This window comes from Myotis daubentonii, chromosome 10 (assembly GCF_963259705.1).
Source record: "Myotis daubentonii chromosome 10, mMyoDau2.1, whole genome shotgun sequence".
Classification (NCBI taxonomy): domain Eukaryota; kingdom Metazoa; phylum Chordata; class Mammalia; order Chiroptera; family Vespertilionidae; genus Myotis; species Myotis daubentonii.
The window spans coordinates 59,051,298-59,074,764 of NC_081849.1; the positions used below are offsets into that span (position 1 = coordinate 59,051,298).

The window sequence follows — 23,467 nt, forward strand, 5'->3', positions numbered from 1 at the left end:
GAGGCGGTCTGTAGAACATCAGCACACACGACATGCCCCTCGCCTCCTCCAGCTGCTGCACTGATAGTTAACGCCTTCTTTCCATATGGAATTTCGGTCACAGTATTCATTCATCATATCCATGGTTTGGCCTGGAATCTGGAGGTCCTCCCCGTAGCTGCTCTTTCTTTTTCATCTCACCATGACTAAAGCAGCTAAGGTGTGGGCATTATAATCTACAGGGATCCCAAGGGAATGTGCTGTCATTTACGTGTTCCTTCCAGGGCTGAACAAAAGAGCGAAAGCATGTGGGTTCACCCACCCATTGTCATCATAAATCCATCCCAGCTCCATTTCAAAGGTCTCAGGCTTTTAGCAGAACATCTAACATGAAATGAATATATGCATCCAAGGAGCCGGCATGTTGGATCACGTGGGCAAAGGGAGGCACGCCCATTGTCACAGGCTGCAGAGCCATCTGAAGGAGAATACACTAAAGAATACCATAGGGCCTCAGCTCAGAAAGATGACTTCCATTAGTATTCTACAGGAGAGAAAAAGCGGTGGTCATCGGACACTGCCTCACGCTGACAGGTGGCCCTAATTAGGTCTGGTTTTGCAGAAAATAAATAGGCTGCTGTCTCAGGGATATGATTTAAAAGCTCTTCAAAGCTCTGATACCCTGCAGTCTCATCTGGCGTACCTGCCCAACTGATGTTCTGCCACTAGCATCAGGGCACCTTAGGGAGACTTGTACCAGGGGAGGGGGCGCTGTTTTCAGAAGCCACCGTGATGAAGCCCATGGGCAAAGAACCTTGATTTAGAAATTAGAACATTTAGATTCAGACCCCCACACTGTCATTGCTTCCGAAGTCTTTCTCCAACTCTGCAACCCTGAAGTGTAGATTCTGATTCAACAGAACTGGCAGGGCCCGAAATTCTGCATTTCTCACAAACACCCATGTGATATCAGTGCTGCTTACCCATGGACCACACTTTGTGTGGCAGGATCCTATATGATCAGGAATGGGCAAAGCATTTGATATTTCTGGGCCTCGGGTTCTTTACTTCTGTAAAATAGAGGTGATTAATGAAATGTGCTTATCATCCTCTTTGGGGATCAACTATGGCATACTTGGGGATTTGGTTGACTGAGACTTAGAATGCAATCCATCTCCTTTGTGCCAATAGTTATAGGGTAGGAAAGTTTCTATAAGGGGCAGGGGTGAACTATGACAACAAAGTTTCAGGGGGGAAGGGACATTCCAGATGTTTCTGAATACCAAGCCAGGGAAGGGAGGCACCTAATGCTGGCAAATGAGAGCTGCAAGTCCTGGTGTAACACTAACTAAATTATACATGTATTGCAGGACCTGAATGGGGTAGAGTTTTTTATATCACATTTTAGATTTTTAGCCACATTAAAACCCTGCCAAGTAATTGAGGGTGGGCAAATGTAGGTTTACAGGTGTGGGTAAAATTCTTTTGAGTCAAAAGCTGTTGTAATAATCATAACCTGCATGTCTTTTATGAACAACTATAAACCTATTTTTGTGCACCCCTGTCTATCACTATAGAATGAATTTTTCTCAATTAATTAATTTCCTGGACAAAAATTCATTATAAGCATCTATTATATGTCAGACCCTACACCCATGGGCCTTAACGCCAGCCTTGATGGGATATCATGAAAAAGAGATCTATAAATCAAACAATTTAGAAAAACTTTTTAAAATTTATATCTTAGAAATTATGTCTTGGAAATTAAATCAAGCTAAAATTATTTTAGTGACTTAAAAGATATTATATAATTTCTAAGTTACCAAACCAAGATGCTGTGTGAAGAAATATCTAGTCCACAATAGATGATTCATTTAAAAAATACACTTTACCCAATGCAATACAGAAGTTGAAAATATATTCAATTTCTCTCACACTGAAACTTTTATACATTAGAGGCCTGGTGCACGAAATTCTGCACTCAGGGTGGGGAGTCCCTCAGCCCGGCCTGAAACCTCTAGCAGTCCAGGAGCCCTCTGGGGATGTCCCCACAGGGAGCGGGCCTAAGCCGTCAATCAGACATCCGTAGCACTGCCATGGGGGTAGGAGAGGCTCCCACCACCACTGCTGCATTCGCCAGCCATGAGCTAGGCTTCTGGCGCACTGACCACCAAGGGGCAGCTCCTGCGGTGAGCGTCTGCCCCCTGGTGGTCAGTGTGCATCATAGCGACCCGTCCTTCCACCATTTGGTTGATTTGCATATTAGCCTTTTATTATATAGGATGGTTAAAAGGGCACAGAATCAGTACTATGATGAAAAAACCTTTGTCTTTGTTGAGTCTGGTGTCTGTAGGGAGATTTTTAGGGGTATCTGATTATTACTCAGGCTTCAACCCAGTTAATCAGAAATTCCCTATGGCCCTAGCAGCAGCATGAAGCAAGAGCTTACTAACAATGCTTACTATTGGCTGAGGAGTTTTCTCAATTTTCAGGGTGAAATATTCAAAACATCCTAGGAAGAATCATGTACCACTTAGCCATGCCCACTTAGTGCATGTGAAACCTGTTCTGTTAATGGGCAAAATAATACTATCTTTAACTCTGGAATATTTCGGAAAGGAATCAACAAGCTGCGCTTATGTTATACAAAGGAGACTGTGCCCAAATTCCTTTTCTTTTAAGTCATTCTGTTTCCCTGTTAAATACTTTCACATCCACTTTCAGCACAGGTAGCTTAATTTCTATCATGTGCAGCTTTTCCGAGCATTAGCTTTGTTTCAGGTGCCAATGATTGAGCTACACTGGATGTGCTTGGAAAAGGTCCACATTCATTCAGGAAACTGTAGTTGAACTAGATCCATATGTAGCTTTAAAAAATGTAGTGTTCTGATTGGAGGTAGTTTCTGGCTTCCAGCATGATCACATATGATTTTGCTTTTGATGTGCTGTGGAATAGAAAGTAATGTTGGAACCAAAACTCTGGGATCATTTTTTTTCATACTTACCATTTACTGAGAACTTCCTACTTTCACCTTTGTGTTGTATTATGTTAAGCACTTTACATGCATTAACTAATTTAATGCTAATAATAATCCTGTGATGAAGGTAGTATGATCTCCATTTTTCTTTTTTGTTATGTATTTTTATTGATTTCAGAGAGGAAGGGAGAGGGAGAGAGAAATAGAAACATCAGTGATGAGAGAGAATCATTGATTAGCTGCCTCCTGGATGCCCCCTACTGGGGATTGAACATGTACCCTTGACCGGGAATCAAACTGTGACCTCCTGGTTCATAGATCCAAGCTTAACCACTGAGCCACGCTGGCCAGGCTCCATTTTGGAGTATTAATGAACATGGCCAAGTGTGAACAGCTTGTAAGTGGAAGTGGTGGTTTTCAAGGTCTCTAACTCTAAAGTCAACAAATATAAATATGGTGTTATGAACTTAACATTGATGATACCCTTGCCAAAGCTACCACCCCCCCAAAATGGGATAAGGTAAAGGAAAGTTTGTCCAAAGATTACTTCCTTGGGAATTCTGTTATAAAGCTTATTAGAAAGCCTGTCAGTTTCTCCAAATCCTGGAGCCTCCAGGTATAAAGTATTGGTGTAATACTTAGATAATTATTGGTAGTCATTGTATCTTGGTACAACTTACCTTGATAAGGCTGACTTATTAATAACACTCTTAACACATCCTATTTTTACCTCTAGTTTCACCTTTTCTTTCTTCCCCTCTTACCCAAATAGAGTTCTTTCTTTGTACAATTTGGAAGAAAAAGGGCTTTCTCTATGAACTTAACCCTTCTCAAATAATGGTATGCGAAGCACAAGATTTTGTTTGTTTATGTTTTATTTCCTACCTATTATAAAGCAAAACTTTCATAAAATGCATTAAAATGAATTACTAAAAGTGATTTACAAAATGAAAAATTCAATTATTTTTATTAGATTCAACAGATATAAAATTATTCTAAACAGATTGCTATAAAAGCTTCTAAGTGCTTGCTTGCTGTGGACTGGGAATACTCTGAGGACCACCATGGTTCCCTGGACCACACTTTGAATAGAAATATTCTAGGCCAGTGGATATTGAATTTAAATTCAAAGATATCATATTTGAATTTAAATCTGTCATCTTGTTAGCTTCCTCTTTTGTCTCATCTGGGTTTGTTGTTGTTGCTGTTGCTGTTGCTGTTGCTGATGGTGGTGGTTGGTTGGTTGGTTGGTTAGTTGGTTAGTTGATTGCTTTCCTCTTCAATATCTTTTTCTGCCTTTTGGATTGAATATTTTTAAAAATTATTTCATTTTAATACCACTATTGAATTATTGGTTGCACCTCTTTATTTTTTCAGTAGTTTCCTTAGCATTTACACTTATTAACACTTACCACTGTCTACTTTCCAGTAGTTACTCTACTGTATGAATAAGAATCCTACAGCAGTTTATGTGCTTTTGTTGTCCTACATTTGACTGACTGTTACATGTGCCATAAGCCCCACACATTTTTATTTTTATTTTTTGCTTTAGGTAGTCAATTACCTCTTTTTAAGGGAATGGAAATAAGAAAATGTCTCGCATGTGCCTGCGTTATTATCATTTTTAGCACTCTTCACTTCTTTGTGTCAATCCATGTTTCCTGCTGGTATTATGCTGCTTTTTTTCCTGGTATTTTAATAATTTATTTTACCAGCTTTTGTAACTTAGGTGTGATGGCAAAACAATGGCATGGCTTTTATTTTCTGAAAACTCTATTTTTATCTCTTAAAGTTATTTTAAAAATATTTTTGGCTTATATATAATTCTGAGTTGCATTTTTTTCCCTTTGAAAATGTCATTGCATTGTCTTTGAGCTTGAACTTTTTCTATTAAGAAATCTGCTATCTTCCTTTTTTCGGTTTTATGTAATGTGTCTCTTCTCTGACTGTTTTCAAGATTTTTTTTGCTGAGTTTTCAGCAGTTTGGTTTTTCTCATATGTTTATAATTGATTTTTTGGTAAGTGTTTTTTTCTATTTATGCTTTGAATATTTTAGATCTGTGGTTTCATTATTTTTGAGAACTTCTCAGTCATCTCTTAAATATTTCTTTTGCCTCATTTTTCTCTCTTTCCTCCTTTCAAGAATCCAGTTAAAATGCTTAACAGTTTAGGTTTCTTTAGCTCCCAAATGATACCCCCACATTAATATTTTTTCAGCATTTTTCTTATTATGAGGGTGAGTACATCATTCTTTGCATTTTTCTATACCCTAAATAAAAGAGAAAATTTAGACCAATTATTCTTAAGTTGTGTTTACTAAGTGAAAGGCCATGAGGTTATTAATTATAAGAAGCCCATGAATTCATTTGCAGACCCTACATGGACTTAACAAACATTATGTGTCCAAAATATGAAGCTACATTTTGTTTGTTTTTGTTTTTGAAGCTACATTTTCAAATTTTGCTGCAATTAATATGGTTCAAATGAATTTAAAATGATTGCTGAATTATTTATAATTTTTGCCACCATATATTTTCTCAAATGACAATAATGCAATACAACTCTGTACTGCTGTGAATATTTTTAGCATTTACTTGAAATGTTAACCTGAGCATCCTTGCTCCAGTTGTATCTGCAGGCAGAAGCTAGAATCCTTTATAAACTGACCCCGTGTAATGACACACTCCAAGTGCCCCACCCTAAGACATCTCCTTGAGTTAGGCTGTGATCATTGTGTACAAGGCACCAATCCAACTAGTTCCTGTGAGACACTGTTTTCCCTTTCCTGCTTTAGAATTTTTTAACTTTGTGTAAAAATAAGTCTCTCTGGACAGCAGAAGTTATGTATTGGCAGCCCAGCATCCATATTGAAGAAACAGGTGTTTTCTTGTGTGTGGTGTGTGTGTGTATGTGTGTGTGTTTAAACATATTTTTATTGGTTTTAGAGAGGAAGGAAGAGGGAGAGAGAGATGGAAACATCAGTGATGAGAGAGAATCATTGACTGGCTGCCTCCTGCACGCCCCGCACTAGAGATCGAGCCTACAATCCAGGCATGTGCCCTGACAACTGTGACCTCCTGGTTCATAGGTTGACGCTCAACCACTGAGCCACGCTGGCCAGGCTTGTGTGTGTTTTTTTAAGCCTGGCTGACAACTTTTTTAAAGTGTATTCTCAGTATTTATAATTGAAGGATTGCACCTAGGGTCCCATCTCATTTTCCTGACTTTACATTACATCGACATTACTGATCTGGCACCAGAATTATTTGAACTTGTGGCTACTGCTGTAGCCCTAATCTGCACCACTTCCATATATGGGTCTCTCTAGGCTTATTTTTTTGTACTTTGTCCCTGTTCATAGACCCCTTTTGTCTACATTGGTCTTGTTACTGTTGTTTTTTAAACCATAAATTACATGACAATGTATATTATCCAGTGTCAGATCTATCTTTGGACAGTTAACTTACTTTGAACTTGGATTATTTTGTGTAGTGTATGTTACACTTGCATTTTGCTCTCCATTTTTTTAAAAATATATTTTATTGATTTTTTACAGAGAGGAAGGGAGAGGGAGAGGGATAGAGAGTTAGAAACATCGATGAGAGAGAAACATCGAATCAGCTGCCTCTTGCACGCCCCCTACTGGGGATGTGCCCGCAACCCAGGTACATGCCCTTGACCTGAATTGAACCTGGGACCCTTCAGTCCGCAGGCCAACGCTCTATCCGCTGAGCCAAACCGGCCAGGGCTGCTCTCCATTTTTATGTGGCCATTCTCAGAATAAGTACAACAACCACCAGAATAATCAGCCCTGGCGGGTGTGGCTGAGTTGGTTGGGGCATTGTCTTATACACCAAAAAGAGGCAGGTTTGATTCCCAGTCAGGGGACACACGCCAAGTTGTGGGTTTGATCCCTGGTTGGGGCATGTATGAGAGACAACCCATCGATATTTCTCACACTGGTGTCTCTCTCTCTCTCTCTCTCTCTCTCTCTCTCTCTCTCTCTCTCTCTCTCTCTCTCTCTCTCTCTCTCCCTCTCTCTCTCTCTCTTTCTTTCTCAACACAAACGAAGACCATTCCATGAATACCCCACAGGTTATTTGGAATAAGAGGTGGGGGTGCAGGTGATGGGGCACTCAGCATCTTTCATTTCTTGCTAAATCCAGATTATGAATTTTGATCATTTAAATTCATGCACCTAATTCTGGGTGAAATAAATAAGCTGTGAAAACCGTAGGTTTTGATATATTGTACCCAGTTTTCAAATGCTCAGAATCTGTTTCAAAGGAAGTGGAAGGGTGAGGATACTCAGAAGTGGTGCTTGTACATTTCCACCCAACCAAGTGAATCCTGGCTGCTCGAAGGCACCAGGCCCTCCATGTGCTCCCAGTCTCCTGTGTGTAGTGACAGACCCAACATTCTCAGGAACCACTTTCTCAAGGACCGGCTTTCAATAGGTAGAAATTGTCTGTTTCTTTTTTTTTCTTTTTTCCTTCTTGGTATGGATGCCAATAATCATCTGATGTCCTTGATCTTTTATTTTGCCACTGATAATATATAACTATTTCCTTTTTGAGGCCATTAAAAGAAATTGCAGCCCCCTTTCTTTGATGTATTAAGGAAAGATAAGTGGAGATTGGAGCAAAAGAATGAGAAGAACTGTAAAAGGTTTTTCCTGGCTCTGTCACTAACATTTGTGAAACTGAAGAAATGGAAAAGGGCAGAACAATTCTTAACATAAGTTTATATTAGTGTTGATTCTATTCAGTAGACATAATCATTTGGGTAAATTCTGGATAAAAAACAACAACACACACACACAATACTGACAAAAATAATTCTTGGTTGCCTTCCAAATGAAAAGCAAAAGAGAGAGCACAGCTTTAAAAAGGTCACAATGAAAATATAAAGCATTTTCCTCCCTGTTCCTTCTGTCTCCTTTCCTCCACCCTCTTTTCTTCCCATTCCTTATTTCTATTTTCTTTTTAGCGTTGCCATATTCCATAAAGGATTGTAAGCAGCTTTCAAAACAAATAAATATGAATTCTGTGTGTGTTTGTGTGTTTATAGAGTAGGTGTGGTAATCATTCAGAAATGAAAATACAAGGAGTCAGGAATGAAATTAGTTTCCTACAGTGTGTGCTATAGTAGCGACTATGTTTATGAGAGAAAGGCCACAGATTTGGCTTTGCAGTTTCGAGCAGCCAATGTGGAGGAGGCAGCACTGTTACTTAGATGGTCCTCACTTTCCCAGGCTTGGCAGGCATTATTGACATTTTGAGTCAGATACTTTTTTTTCATGCTGGCCTGTTGCATTATGAGATGTTTAGTGGAATTCCTGGCTTCTACCCAACAGAAGCCAGAAACACATCTGCCCCTCAGTTCTGACAACCAAAAATGTCTCCAGAAACTGTCAAGTAGCTCCTGAGGGACAAAAGCACCCCACCCCCATTGAGAGCCTCTGCATTAGAAAAATGGCACACACATTACAACACTTGGGAAAAGCCCAGCCGGTCCAGATACAACTTGTGGCATTTGAATTTGTTGAATATATTCTAAAATCTTACATGGTGAAATTCAACACTTTTAATATAAAACATTCATATAGGTCTTAGCTAATTCATTTCATTAGGGAAATCTTTGATTCTACAAATATGGTTAGGATGTGTTTTAAAATCATTGTATTTTTTACTTAGTTATTAGATTATGATTATACTAGCATAAAAATCAATATGAGTTAATGCTTATACTCTTTTTTTCTGGGTTCTCATTCCAACTCCACTAATTACTAGCTGAATAACCTCTCTGATTTTCAAAGACACAACTGCTTAATAGTAGCATGTATGTCAGTGGTTATTGTATGAATTATGTGTGTTAATATAGACAAAGAGCTTTGCACAGTGCCTGGATCTTAATAAGTACTCTGTAATCATGAGATGATAACTAAAATAATTGCCATTATTATTTATTATTAATAATAAAGACCATAACTTTGTAGAGTAGATTAATATCTATATATGTAAAAGGCTAATATGCACACTTACATGTGTACACACACACACACACACACACACACACACACACACACTCATCAGGCAAAAGAATGAACCAGCAGACCAAAGAGAAGTAAATGTGGTGCATAGAAAAAACAAAGATAAAAGCACATAGATTTTTTCCCCAAATTATAGTAGTTCTGGCTTTAAAAATTTGCCTTGCATGTCTTAACAACTGTAACAAGGTCTTAGTAGCCAGCTAGTGTAGTTAGCAGGATTGCTTTCTGCTCCACTATGATTTCTTTCCCCTTTCTTGGCCTAAAGTATTGCAATTTACATTATTTTCCATATCCAGAGCCAACTCTGTGGCACTCCCTTAATACCTCTACTTTCAACTTCCAAATGCTGGAGCACCTGTCTTCTTACAGTTCTAAGTCCTTCTGGTCTCTCCTTCCACCATTTTTGTACTGCTGCCTCAGATTCTTAATCCTGTTTTCATGTGCTCATTTGAGTGGAGCCTTTCTTGCTCTTTCCTTTTTCTTTACAACCTGTTAACATCCCATTCCACGCCAGGAACCACTATCAGTCAATGGAGGCGACCGCCCTCTCTCACCTAGTTTGTTTGTTTGTTTGTTTTTCCTGCTGACAGCAAATCTTGGCAATAGTTGGAATCAGAATTCTCATATGATTTTCTTCTTGACACTGTCACTAATATAGGGAAAGGTTTTTGGCAATCTCTATAGCAGGCGTCCTCAAACTACGGCCCATGGGCCACATGCAAATACAAATATTGTATTTGTTCCCGTTTTGTTTTGTTTTTTACTTCAAAATAAGATATGTGCAGTGTGCATAAAATTTGTTCATAGTTTTTTGTTTTTTTTAAACTATAGTCCGGCCCTCCAACGGTCTGAGGGACAGTGAACTGGCCCCCTGTTTAAAAAGTTTGAGGACCCCTGCTCTATAGCAATAGAGGGATAGAAGGGGAGGAGAAATACATTTCACCATTGAATATAGCAGAAAGTAGATTGAGAATATCTTCTAGCAACAGAGATTATTCTAGAACCTTTTTTTAAAAAATCCTTTTGGGCTATCATTAAATCGTAGCATGGCAAATATACATGGTTAGCTTTTGGTAGCTAATGGCCCTGAAACACCATTTGGAACAAATTTCTTGGGAAAATATGCTTATAAATTGATTTATAAACAAGCTTTTGGGATATAAATTTGCTCTGGACTACATTGTGTTCCCCCCAAATTCACATGTTGAAGCCCTAACCCCAAGTGTGATTGCATTTGCTAGGACTTTCAGAAGATAATTAATGTTAATTAAGGTAATAAGGGTAGGGTCCTAATTTTATAGGATTGGTGGCCTACTAAGAAGAGGGAAAGAGAGCTGTCTCTCTTTACTTGCACTCGCAGCAGAAAGGCCATGTGAGGACATGGTGAGGAGGCAACCATATGCAAGCCAGAAAGAGAATTAAATCAGAATTTCAAAGAGAAGTTGAATTGGCTGGCAATCTGATGTTGGACTGTCTATCCTCCAGAACTGTGAGAAGTAGATTTCTGTTGTTTAAGCCACCTATTCAATGGTATTTTGTTATGGCAGCTTGAGCTAATACAAACCTGTTCGTAAATTAATAATTGAATACAGTTACCATTATTGAATAGATTTCATTCACAGAACTTGATCATTATTACCATTTAGTTATAAGCTAAACACTCATAAAACATACATTCAAATGGTATTTAGGTAAATGTTTTTATGTTTAAATATCTATCTATACAAAAGCCTAAGTGACTGGAATGCTGGAATGACCAGAACGACCGGCCGCTATGACTAGCACTGACCACCAGGAGGCAAACGCTCAATGCAGGAGCTGCCCCCTGGTGATCAGTGTGCTCCCACAGCCAACCTTCCATGGCCAGCCAACCTCCCGCAGTCCCTCCCCCTATCTGGCAGGCCCCGGCCAGCAGCCAGCAGTCAGCAGGAAGGCCCCAGCCAGGGGGAGGGGCCATGGGAGGGAAGGCCCAGCCTGGCAGCCAGAAGGCCTAGGAGCCCCACCTGTGCATGAATTTCATGCACCGGGCCTCTAGTATATAAATAAATGGATGACAAATTTCATAGATTCCTAAAGAGAAGCTGTTTAGGGATAAGCATAAACTTTGGATGTGGTCAAAACCTCAAGCATCCATTGAGCATCTATGTGCCCAACACTTTTTCAGTCAATAACTATATCCTTATTAGAAAAGTAAACTTCATACTCTAACCTTAGCACCCATTACATTGCAGATGCCCAACAAGTGTTAGCTGAATTTAAAAAAAATGAATATTTTTATTATTAAAGGTTTATACACAAAAATTGATGGCAGAGAGTATTATCTCTACAGGGATACTTTCAAGAAGATATAAAGATATGGACAGGAAAGTAGATGTCAGATAAACCTATGTGTGGCTATCTAATGTCCCTTATTATATGGTTAAACATACATTGTTCTCAGCTGTTGCAGTATTTTTCTAATCAAGTGTAGTGTTTATAATGTTTTGGAAGGAAATTTTTTAATGCTTAAAAAAAAAAAGAAAATTTACAGTGTATTCCAATATCAAGTAAAAAGGGTGTAGGAATCATTTGTGGTTTTGAGTTACCCATTAAGTGTTTTTGGCTTATTGATTTGTTTTATGTTTGCTTGTCCTTACAAATAATTTGAAGTCAGATTGATGAGAACTTTTTATGACACCTATAGCTCTATAATAGTTGGAAATTGGTTAAAAACTGTGTGATGCCATGTAAATGTTGGTTGTTACTTCAACTTACGCATCTTCCGCAAGGCTAAATCCACATGAAGCTCAAATAATACTTATATAGAGGCTCAGTAAAAAATGAAACTTTCCAATTGAGGGCAAATTATTAGGTTTCAATGTCCATTTGATGATCCCTCCACTTTTTAGCTGATAGCATTGACCACGAAGATGTTGACTAGGGCATGGGCTGAATGTTCTTAGAAAGTAAGGCTATTTCAGCAGTGTGGTAGGATGACGGGGGCTGTTAGGGTCAGAGGTCTGTGTGAGGTTCCTTGGGCCTGCTGAGGCCCTCTCTAAGCCACAGTGCGCTCATTCAGTAAACACTTGCTAGGCATTACAAAATGGTGTAATGGCAGCCGAAATAGTAGCAGCTAACATTTGCTTACCACTTACTTATTTAACCCTCACCTAAATTATAAGCTGATGGTACTTTAAAAAGTTGCCATTTCACAGGTAAGGAAGCCACGGCACAGAGAATTCATTAACTAATTGCCCAATGTTGTTCAGGTTTATGTCCGCCATGATTTCACCCAGACAGTTTAAATCCAGAAACCTCTGTCTTCGCCACTCTACTGTTGTTGAGAGGATCTGAATTTTCTATTTATTTATGTATTTATTGTTCTCATTTATTATTTATTTATTCATCATTCTTGACAGAATTGAGGTTGGTAAATTTCTCATGAGAAAAGGCATGTGAAAAATGCCTAGAAAACTGCTTAGTGCATCGTGAATATGTGTTATTGTTATTTATTGTATTTGTTTATATCATTAAGTCTCTTTAATTCTTTATAACTCTCTTTAATTCTTCATTTTGTGTGGGATTTCCCTCTTTCGACCTATTTGAGAAGTCTTAATATTTAAATAGTCACAAAAACTATATCGTATTACATAGTCTTGAAGTAATTTGTCCTAAAATTAGAGACTTCTGCCATTTGATACTATTATTTTTTATATTAGGAAATACTTTGTACATAAAAATGTAACATAAAAACTATTGTGTTTTTCTTGTCCTTGTTATGTCTGTTCCCTTATGGCACATCATTTTATAGTAGTCAATCCAAAACATTGGTTCATGCTTTGTTTTGATAATGTTCTCTAGAATAGAAGCAACCATGTATTTTAATGGCCTCTCCAATTTTAATAAAACCATTTGCACTAAGACCAACTGCCAAACTATACTAAATGTTAGAAAATTGAACCTTACATTTTGAAAAACAGATTGCTCCTTGCATTTGTACACTGTGAATATGTTTAAGTGTGAGGACCACACACCTTCTGTTAGTTGGAGAACCTACTGTGGTTACTACTTCCTACTCACTGATTGCTACTGCTACCTGCCTAATAATTGTCTTTGGCTCTTTGTAAACCAGGTATATGAATTTTCCCCCTCTGGCACTTGCAAATCCGATTTTTATGTATAGCTAAGTGCTCTTAGCTTTTACTCTATCTACGACGGGGGCCTGGTTTCTAGCAGGCCTGTAACGACGCCAGATCTAGCCTATGTAATGCTGTTTGTAATGAGAAATCTAAACAGGGAATGGCAGTGAGGCATGGCAGGAATGTGTTTCCATTGGAGAAGTCAGTGTAGAGAGAAAATATAAGCAAAGCTGTGTCCAGAAGGCCTTTTCAGCTGGCCAAGACGGAAGACTAATGTTATTGTACATAGGCTGTTACTGTGCCAGCCCTTCCTCACAAATTTGCTTTCTTTCTCTTCCCCCCTCTCCCCCACCCCCTCCCCCTCCCTTCCTCTTTCATCTATTCCTTCTCCTTCTCCTTCTCCCTCGCTCCTTCTGTGGGCTCCGCGGACTGTTTGCTCAGGTGGACAGTGACACCATTTGGAATGAGCTGCACTCGTCCGGGGCTGCACGCATGGCTGTTGGCTGTGTCATCGAGCTGGCTTCCAAAGTGGCCTCAGGAGAGCTGAAGGTGAGGTCTGGGTTGCATTAAGTGTGGGAAATCCAGAGAAGAAGCTGAAACAGAGCTGTTGTTGTTTGGGAATTGTGGGGAGTGTGGTGTGGTAGGAAGAGGAAAGGGGCAGAGGGAAGAGGGCAGGGGGATGGCCACTGAGGTGCGATAACAGCTAGTGTGTAGGTAGGGAGGAGCCGACCCAGCCCGAAGGGCCTTCTTCTCCTTAGGGAAATCTGCGGCCAGGGCACACTGGTGTGTTTTTAAGAGCATAGAAATGGTGAGTAATGCTATGGCCCAGGTTAAAAATACCCCGTCTATCCATATCTGTTCTGCCCTCCTGGGATTTTCTTTTGAAGTGATTTAAAAAATATGATTACTGAGTACTGTGTATAAGCTCAGAATACCACCCAGAGAGAAGGGGGATGGTGGAGAAAGGTAAATACCAGACGGGAAGGATTGGGAGGAAGAAGGAAATTGTTGATTAGAAGGGTAATGATCCAGAGTATGTTTTTCCACGAAAGAACTTCAAAAATGAGCTACGCTTTATTGTTCTTTTCTTTTTTATGGTCTCTTCTTTTCTACATCATATGAAAAGAACAATGTCCAAACCCAACGATTCCCAGTCTAAACAATTTATAAGAACCAGAGACCTGACAGACGTTGACATTTTATTTGGTATTTTAACAGTGCTATTTAAAGGTATGCTGTGCATCTTGAATGCAGTTGCCCAGTAAAATTTGTTGGTTCTAACATGGCTTTTTAATGCACTGGTTTACACACTTCGTAATGAAATCTGGGTGCTGATGGACTTGATATTTTTAGCAATTGTGGAGTTTAAAGGAAACATATTGTGATCAGCAACATAGGTACTGTGAATTTTGTTAATCTAAAATAAAGTCTAATTAGGATTATTTTTTTCTTTTTTAAAAAATTGAATTTAATGGGGTGACATTGGTTAATAAAACTATATAGGTTTCAGGTGTTACAATTCTATAATACATCATCTGTATATTGTATTGTGTGTTTACCAAGGATTATTTTTCTCTATGTCTAATGAATTATTATACTATTTCACCTGACTATTCCACTTGCGATTAAAAATTCAGGTTAGGAATGTATACTTTATAATGAATTATGTCTCTCAGAAGACTTTGCTCTAACTTTTAGGAAGTCAGAATTTACAGAAATGTAATTTTGATATGATAGGCTATATTAAAATATATATATGCCTCCTGGGCAGTTGGCATGATTAGCATCAGGTCATTAATGGAGTACGTACTTCTCAGTCTTTACCTTTGGTAATGAGCTATTGAAAAGAGGAAAGGAGCTTGGCCTGTGTTGCTCAGTGGTTGAACATTGACCTATGAACCAGGAGAACACAGTTAGATTTCTGGTTAGGGCACATGCCTGAGGTTGTGGGCTAGTCCCCTGTGGGGGCCATGTAGGAGACAGCTGATCAATGATTCTCTCCCATTATTGATGTTTCTATCTCTCCCTCTCCCTTCCTCCTTGAAATAAATATCTATACTACTAAAATGGTAATATGCTAATTAGATCAGATAGATCATACATCTTCCAGCTGTCCTTCTGGATGTCCTCCGGGACAAAAGTCATGGTGGCTGCAAGGGCTGAGGAGGGCCAGCAGCCGCGGCACTGTGAGGGCTGCGGAGGGCCAGCAGCTGTGGTGGCTGGCAGTGATAGCAGCAGTGGGGTGATGGGGGTGGCACCTTCCCCTGATCAGCCCAGTTGCCTCCCGCAGAGGGAGGCCAGACCATGGCTTAGGCCCACTCCCAGGGGAGCGGGCCTAAGTTGTCAGTAGGACATCCCATGAGGGCTCCCGGACTGTGAGAGAGGACAGGCCGGGCTGAGGGACCCCTCCCAGTGCACAGATTTTTGTGCATTGGGCCTCTAGTATATATAGAAAAGGACTCAGCCTTATGCAGAGGTTTTAGCCATCTCACAGTAGCACTTTAGCAATAAATCTGTCTGTTGGAGTATGTTACTTGTAGCACTGGAATAAATTGACTTTTTAAAAGAATAATGTTTGAAAGTCTTATTTTCAAAAGAATTCAAATGACAGAAAACAGCCAGGCCACAGTATTAGTTTTTAAACGACTGTGCTGGCCTCCATCTACTTCATAGCAAAGAAAAATGATTGTTAGCATTCACAATTTCTAATTGTTTTGATTTTGTGGAAATTTAATCAGTAATTCAGAAACATTCTTAAGTAGAAGGCCCACATATTCCACTTAAAAATCATCATCATAATTATTGGTTTACAGAATACAGAGTTGCCAAATGAATGTATGAAGACTGCTGAACAAAAACCTAATTCTGCTTTTTAGGAGGTCGTCATTTAAAATAGTCAACTGCAAACAAAGTGTCAACAACATATAGTATGGACATGCTGACCACCAGCTGTACTAACATTGACTATTTATGTTAAGAACAAGGAGTCATACAAATGCTTCCCCCCCCCCCCCGCCCCTTCATTGAGAAATCAGTAGCTATGCTTAAACAAGAAAAGAAAAGAATAGGAAAAAGGATCCAGCCTCAGAATGAAAAATCTTAGTCCAGGCTTCTCCCCTTATGCTGTGTCATTTGGGGCAAACCCCTTAACTTCTCTGGGCCCCAGTTCTTGTGCCGGATGAGCAGGGCAGAATAGTTACTGTGGAAGGCAGTGTGAGGTGCTGACATTCTGAGCTACTTGCAAGTGAAAAATGGATCTGATTCTCAGTTGTACTCACTATGAGCATACCAAGTAGTAGATATCTGAAAACTAATTTCAGCTTACTTTGGTGAGTATTCCAGATTTTGCAGCTGGTTTATCTCTCTGATTGTTAAGCCCAAAGTAAAAGCCCAAAGCAGGCAGGATCATAGCAAAGGCACCACTGCTGACAGGCCAAGAGACTGAACCCCTTAGCTGCTAATCATTTGGGGAGACCTATGGGAATGCCATTTGGGAATAGTAGCAGTTGCACAAGATTTGCGGCCACAGTGAAGACCTGAGGTATAGAGTTATGTTTAGGAACCCCAGCTAACCAAGCATGTTACTCAGTGTCTGCCTGTGCCAAACTCCATATGACCTTCTGTGTAGTCACTCTTGGCTGTGTAGTCACTTCACTCAGATCTAGGAAGAAGATATGAAAGCTCATTAGAGGACATTGGTAAGTTATCCACTGATAAGAGATATAAAAAGAGAAAACATTAAGTTTCATTTTTCATTTTCTGAATCTGTGTTCAGTTTTCATATGCTCTATCACCTTCTCCCAGAAAATCAGCAACTTAGTAAAACAACCTTGGTATTTCTGTATTTTGTGAGACTGTACTAATTTTTCTTTTCTGGTAGGGGAACGTTCAGCAGGCAACCAATCGATGCTTCTCTCTCTCTCTCAAATCAATAAAAAACACATATCATAGGGTGAGGATTAAAAAACAAAACAAACTACAGCTTATTATCTGAGCATGGGGTTGCTTTTTTAAATGCTTAAATGGATATTGTGATGTCATGTTCCTAATATTACTGCTTTGTGTTTAGTACCTCCTATAGCAGCGGTTCTGAACCTGTGGGTCGCGACCCCTTTGGCGGTCGAACGACCCTTTCACAGGGGTCGCCTAAGACCACCCTGCCTATCAGATATTTACATTACGATTCATAACAGTAGCAACATTACAGTTATGAAGTAGTAATGAAAATAATTTTATGGTTGGGTCACAACATGAGGAACTGTATTTAAAGGGCCAGAAGGTTGAGAACCACTGTCCTATAGGCTCAGCAGTTTGCATGTAATTTGCCGAAGTATGGATCACCAATTGGATACTAGCTCAGAGACATCAAGTTACTATTTTAGATTCTGAACACAATGTAGTAAGTGGCAAAGCCTGTACATTTTTTTCAGTCATCTGCTTTCTCTAAACTATTCTAGAAGTAATTTCTTACAGAAGTAGCACAAATATATAAGAGAAAAAAGGGAGAAAGCAACCTCTTTCAAATGGGGTAGATTTTTTCTTTTTTATTACTATTAAACATTTAATATATACAAAAAGATAAGTTACATTAATAACTTACAAAGCATAATAATAAAATAAATACTTTTGAGTTCTTCATCCAAATTAAGAAATACTACTTGACTGACACTATTAAAGTTCTCAGTATTTATTTCATTCATTTTTGACCCATGAGTAATCATTAATCTATTATATTTTTAAAAATCATTCTTTTCCCTTTATTTAATAGATTAACTATATGGTTTAGAGTCAAGTGGTTCTCAACCTTCCTAATGCTGCAACCCTTTAATACAGTTCCTCATGTTGTGGTGACCCCAAATTTCATTGTTACAAATTGAACATAATTAAAGCATAGTTATTAATCACAAAAACAATATGTAATTATATATGAGTTTTCCGATGGTCTTAGGCAACCCCTCTGAAAGGGTCGTTCGACCCCCAAAGGGGTCGCGACCCACAGGTTGAGAACCGCTGGTATAGACCTTTATAAAACTGGAATATCATTGAATATTATTTCTGAGATTTCTTTCCCCCATTTAGATTCACACTATGATGATTTATCCATATGTATTTACATAGCTCTAATTCATCCATTTTTATTGCTCTAAGGTAGACCCTAGTACATCGTAATTTGGTGATTCATTTTTCTGTGAACATTTTAGTTGTTCTCAGGTTTTTGCTCTTTTGGACAGGACTGCTATGAAAATCCTTGAATATACCTGCTGTTTCACTATGGCAAACTATTGAATAAACTGACAAGCAAGCTCCTTGGCCAGGAATATCACAAACACCAGTAAATAATGCAGAGTCATAGAATCCAAAAGTCATTTTGCTACAAGGACGTCAGCTAGAATGGCAGTTTAAACCTCTGAAAATTCCTTTTTATCAAATCAATGGCAAAAGTGGCAAACATTTGTCACGGTTACTTTTTTAACTCTGGAAATTAATCAGTAGTTTGCAACAACTCAAGAGGCATGCATTCCAAAGAAAACTAGCTGAATCTTCGTTTAAAAAACAAGCTTGGTGGTGGTGGAGTTCACCCTATTCTCATTTTACCCTTTCCCATCCCATCAGAGTCTTAACAAATCGCCTGTGTTCTCACAGGACACCTTAACTTAGCAGTTTCCAGAGGGGGCGGATGAGGTTGGAGCTGCTTCACAGCCTCACTTGCAGAGAATGGTCATGATGTGGCCCTCGCCGTGCTTCCGTGCAGACCCCACTTGCAAGGCTGCCTTTATTTCACCTGATTTGGAGTCCATCAGACATGGAAAACCCTTTCCCCAGAAGCATTTGTTGAAAAAAAATGAAAGGCAATTGATTAACTTCCTGGCTGCCTGAAGTGGTGAATAACAGTGGAAGAAAACAGACTAACCAAAAGCTTCAAAGGAAAAACTTGGGAATGAGATATGCATAAGGGCTATGAAATGCCCCATCTGACTTCTAAGAGTCTAGAAAGCCACATGTATGACAAGGCTGTGTTCACACAGACTGGAGAAGGCCCTAAGCTCTCATCTCAAACTGACTTTGAGGCTCTGCTCAAATAGGAAGTGAAGGCCAAGGTGGAGTTTTCAGCTAGACCGCCAAATATTGAAAGTGAGTCCAACATACACACAAACGGCCCCTTGGAAAAGGCTAGACGAGAGCCTGTATTGGTTGCAGGCATTTCAAGAAATCTCTGTCCAATCATTAACTGGCCACCAAACTAACCAAGCCACACCCAGCATGCAATGCAGACTTCATAGAATTAGTTTGGAAAAGTCAATAAACAAACAAAGCAACAACAACAAACCCTGGGGAGGAGTGAGATTCTGATTTCCAAATTGCCAGGTTGTGTTGTTTAAAATGCCCAGAGTTCAGCATAAAATCACGAGACGTGCAAAGAAACATGAATCCACATGAAAAAAATATAAAGCACTAATAAAAGTAACTACATAAATAAATATAAAAGTATAATTGTATTTTTTGTTTGTAACTTTTTTTCTCTTCTTAGATTAAAATATAACTGAGTAAAACAATAACCATAAATCTCTCTTAATGGGTACACAGGGCATAAACGTAATTTTTAGGACAATAGCAGCACAAAGCATGGCATTAAGAATGGGGCTATATAATAGCAAAACAAAGGTTCTGGATTCTATTGAAAATTGATTCATGTCTGAACTAGATTGTTAAAAGTTAGGGTGTTAATCATAAATCCACTGAATAACTAAAAATATATATTAAAAGAAATGACAAGGAAATTAAAAAAATGATACACTGGGGAATACCTATTTAACTTAAAAGAAGGCAGTAATGGAAAAATCAAGGAACAACAAAAAAAAATTACACAGAAAAAAATTACCAAAGTCACTGTGCCAATTTCAAACCCCACTAGCTGCACATAAAAATTCCCAGTGCTATTCATTCTTGCCTGTATTTATCATTTTTAGATTTTAAAATGTTCACCCATCTTGTGGGTGTAAAATGCCATCTTATAATGAACATCTGTTGTCAGATATAGGTCAATTAAATTTGTTATCTTCTACTTAAATCTTTTATTAATATTTAATAACTATCTCAAGTTAAGCTTTTTGTATAGCATCACCAGTCCATTTTTTTCTAGTATTTGCCTACTTCATTTACCATCCCTTTACTTGCATACTTTCTATCTATTATTTTATATATGTCTCGTATAAATAGCTCATGCCTGGATTTTGTTGTCTAAGTTGACTATATATTTAAACTGAGGAGTTCAATTCATTTCTGTTTATTATGATTGATAGTGTACACAATTGTTTTCTATCATTTTTTGTCTCATCCTACTCCTACTATTGAGTATCTTTCCTTCACTCACCACTTGCTTTGTTTTCAATTGAATTTTTTTCTCCTATGTTACCTCTAGGTTTTTTTTTATTTAAAAAATGCACACATTATTTCAATTATTTCAATAATTACTTTTAAAAATTAACCTATTAGTAAATCTTAAACTTAATCACTCTTTATTATCACTAACAATGTAAGATGTTTAGAATGCTTTAAAGGCATTTATCTGTCCTAACTGATATGGCATTATGATTCAGTATTTAAAAAAGTAAAATCACTGAGAAATTATTATATTGTTTTAAATCATCACTGTTTCTTTATACCTGTCCACATTTTCCTTATTTTTTTTCTTTATTGATTAAGGTATTACAAATGTGTCCTTATTCTCCTATTGCCCCTCCCACCTACCCCCGCTCATGCCCTCACCTCCCTAGAGTCTGTGTCCATTGGTTATCCTTATATGCATGCATACAAGTCCTTTGGTTGATCACTCCCACACCTCCCCAACCCTCCCCTGCCTTCCCTCTGAGGTTTGATGGTCTGATCGATGCTTCTTTGTCTCTGGATCTGTTTCTGTTCATCGGTTTATGTTGTTCATTATATTCCACAAATGAGTGAGATCATGTGATATTTATCTTTCTCCAACTGACTTATTTCGCTTAGCGTAATGCTCTTCAGGTCCATCCATGCTGTTGCAAATGGTAGGAGTTCCTTCCTTTTTACAGAAGCATAGTATTCCATCGTGTAGATGTACCACAGTTTTCTAATCCATTCATCTGCTTATGGGCACTTAGGCTGTTTCCAAATCTTAGCTATGGTGAATTGTGCTGCTATGAACATTGGGGTTCATATATCCTTTCTGATTGGTGTTTCTAGTTTCTTGGGATATATTCCTAGACATGGGATTACTGGGTCAATTGGGAGTTCCATTTTTAGTTTTTTGAGGAAACTCCATACTGTTCTCCACAGTGGCTGCACCAGTTTGCATTCCAGCATTACATCAGAAAGATCATACACCATGACCCAGTTCGATTTATCCCAGGGATGCAAGGATGGTACAATATCCTTGGATGTCTGGATCTCAGTTATCTGCAGAGGGGCAAAAGGAGTTGATGTTAGAGAGAGAGTCAATGACCAGATAATAGGATACAAACACACACACACACACACACACACACATACACACACACACACATTATACAGCATCACCATTTCAAATAAATTTTGCCACCAATTTGGCCTTTCTTAAAATGTTATACTGTTTAGCCTAAAATAGTATTATGAATAAGGTAGAGAGTGGAAAATTCATGTTGACTCCAATTTTGATCAAGGTCTCAAGCTGAGGACACATGGATGTTAATAATGTGTAGTGGACACTACTTGAAGGAATTAATGAAGAAAGATAGTCAAATAAGCCTTTGATTATCTTACCTAATCCTGTTTATATAACAAAAGACTAGGTAATAGTTTTGTGCCTGATGGGAGATTTTTTAAATGTACCTTCTGTATTCTGGCAATTCTTCTCTGTTCCTGTGCTTCCCCCAACCTAAGCTAAATGTGTAGGAAAAGAAGGTGTCCAAGGAAGCCACTTAGGCCTGCAAAAGGGAGGGGTTGCTTTTCAGTCCTTAGCTTGATGTATGTTGAGTTACAGAAATTTGTAGGATCACTCCAGACTAGTAGTTTTCAACCTTTTTCATCTCATGGCACACATAAACTAGTTACTATAATTCAATTCTACCAAATTATACCAAAAATATAATTTTTGCCGATTTGACAAAAAAAAATCTATGATTTTGATTCATTCACAACAGATGGTTATTGATCTGTTGGCTGTTGTCATTTCTTAATTTGACAGTCTAAGGGAAAGGAGGCCAGTGCCCCTGACTAAATAGTCAGGTATTGCACGCTTTCAAAATTCTTGTGACATACCAGTTGAAAATCAGTGCTCTAGACTACTACCAGGGTCGGGCATAAAGGAGTTCACTAGAGGCCCTGACATACGTATCAGGAGTTTGGGAGCTGTGTAAAGATGGAGGAGTGCCTGTGTTTGTCTCCTGGAGAATGCAAAGTGGAGGGCTGGCTCACACTGCCACGTGGGCTTGTTGAAGAGAGAGGGGTGAGCAGCTACACCGAAACTGACTCTGTTGGTGAGGCGGGGTGTTTTGCCTACCCTTGTGGGCCAGTGGACTCTTTGGATGAGAGCCAGATTTGAATCATTTTCAAAGGATCTCACCAAAGAATTCTACCTTCCACGGAAAATACATGCTCCCCACTACTCCCCAGTTGACTGAGGCTGGAGATGTGTGGAAGAACCGATGGGATTACAAGGTCTACCAACAAGTGCGTTGCCCACATCAGTGAAGTTTGCAGGCTGGAGGTCACTGGCAGTCTCTCTGAGAAACCTGCAGATGCTCCCAGTGAAAGAGGGATAATGTTTGAATTCTTGCCCTGACAAAAGTCATTTGAAGAACCCAGGGAGATCTCCCAATTGCGCTGCTAGTCCAAAATCTTTATCCTTTCCATTCTTTTAATGTGCAGAGCTGAAATATCCATAAGCCCGGCATGAAGGGAGTGGATGGAGCACTAAAGGAAAAAGTATAAACTAGCAATATCATAGCTTCTTTCTGCACACGGAGACACCACATTTGCCACTGCTGGTTCCTGGTTCTGTGGGTCAGCAGGTCCGTGAGGGACAGCTTTAAATTAGATGTAACATTGAAGAGTTTAAATAGACTGAATTGGACTTTTTAAATGAAATATGTTTTTATTGATTTTTTTCTTTTTTTTTTAGAGAGATAGGAAGGGGAAGGGATAGAAAGATAGAAACATCCATGAGAAAGAAACATCATGGATTAGCTGCCTCTTGCATGATCCTATTGGCATGTGCCCTGACTGGAGCCCAACGGGTGACCTTTTTGTTCCTGGATTGATGCTCAACCGCTGAGCCACACCAGCTGGGCTGAATGGGACTTTTAAATATGTAAATGTGAGACTGTTCC

The 23,467-nt window shown here is 38.9% G+C and overlaps 1 protein-coding gene across 1 annotated transcript in view; it reads left to right on the forward strand.

The window, feature by feature from the left end:
- Nucleotides 1–23,467, forward strand: part of HDAC9 (histone deacetylase 9) — an 841,916-nt gene that overhangs the window by 630,663 nt on the left and 187,786 nt on the right. Inside the window, exon 18 of the mRNA XM_059712491.1 lies at nt 13,569–13,676. Within this exon, the coding sequence (XP_059568474.1) occupies nt 13,569–13,676 (108 nt within the window). The remainder of the gene's footprint in view (nt 1–13,568; nt 13,677–23,467) is intronic.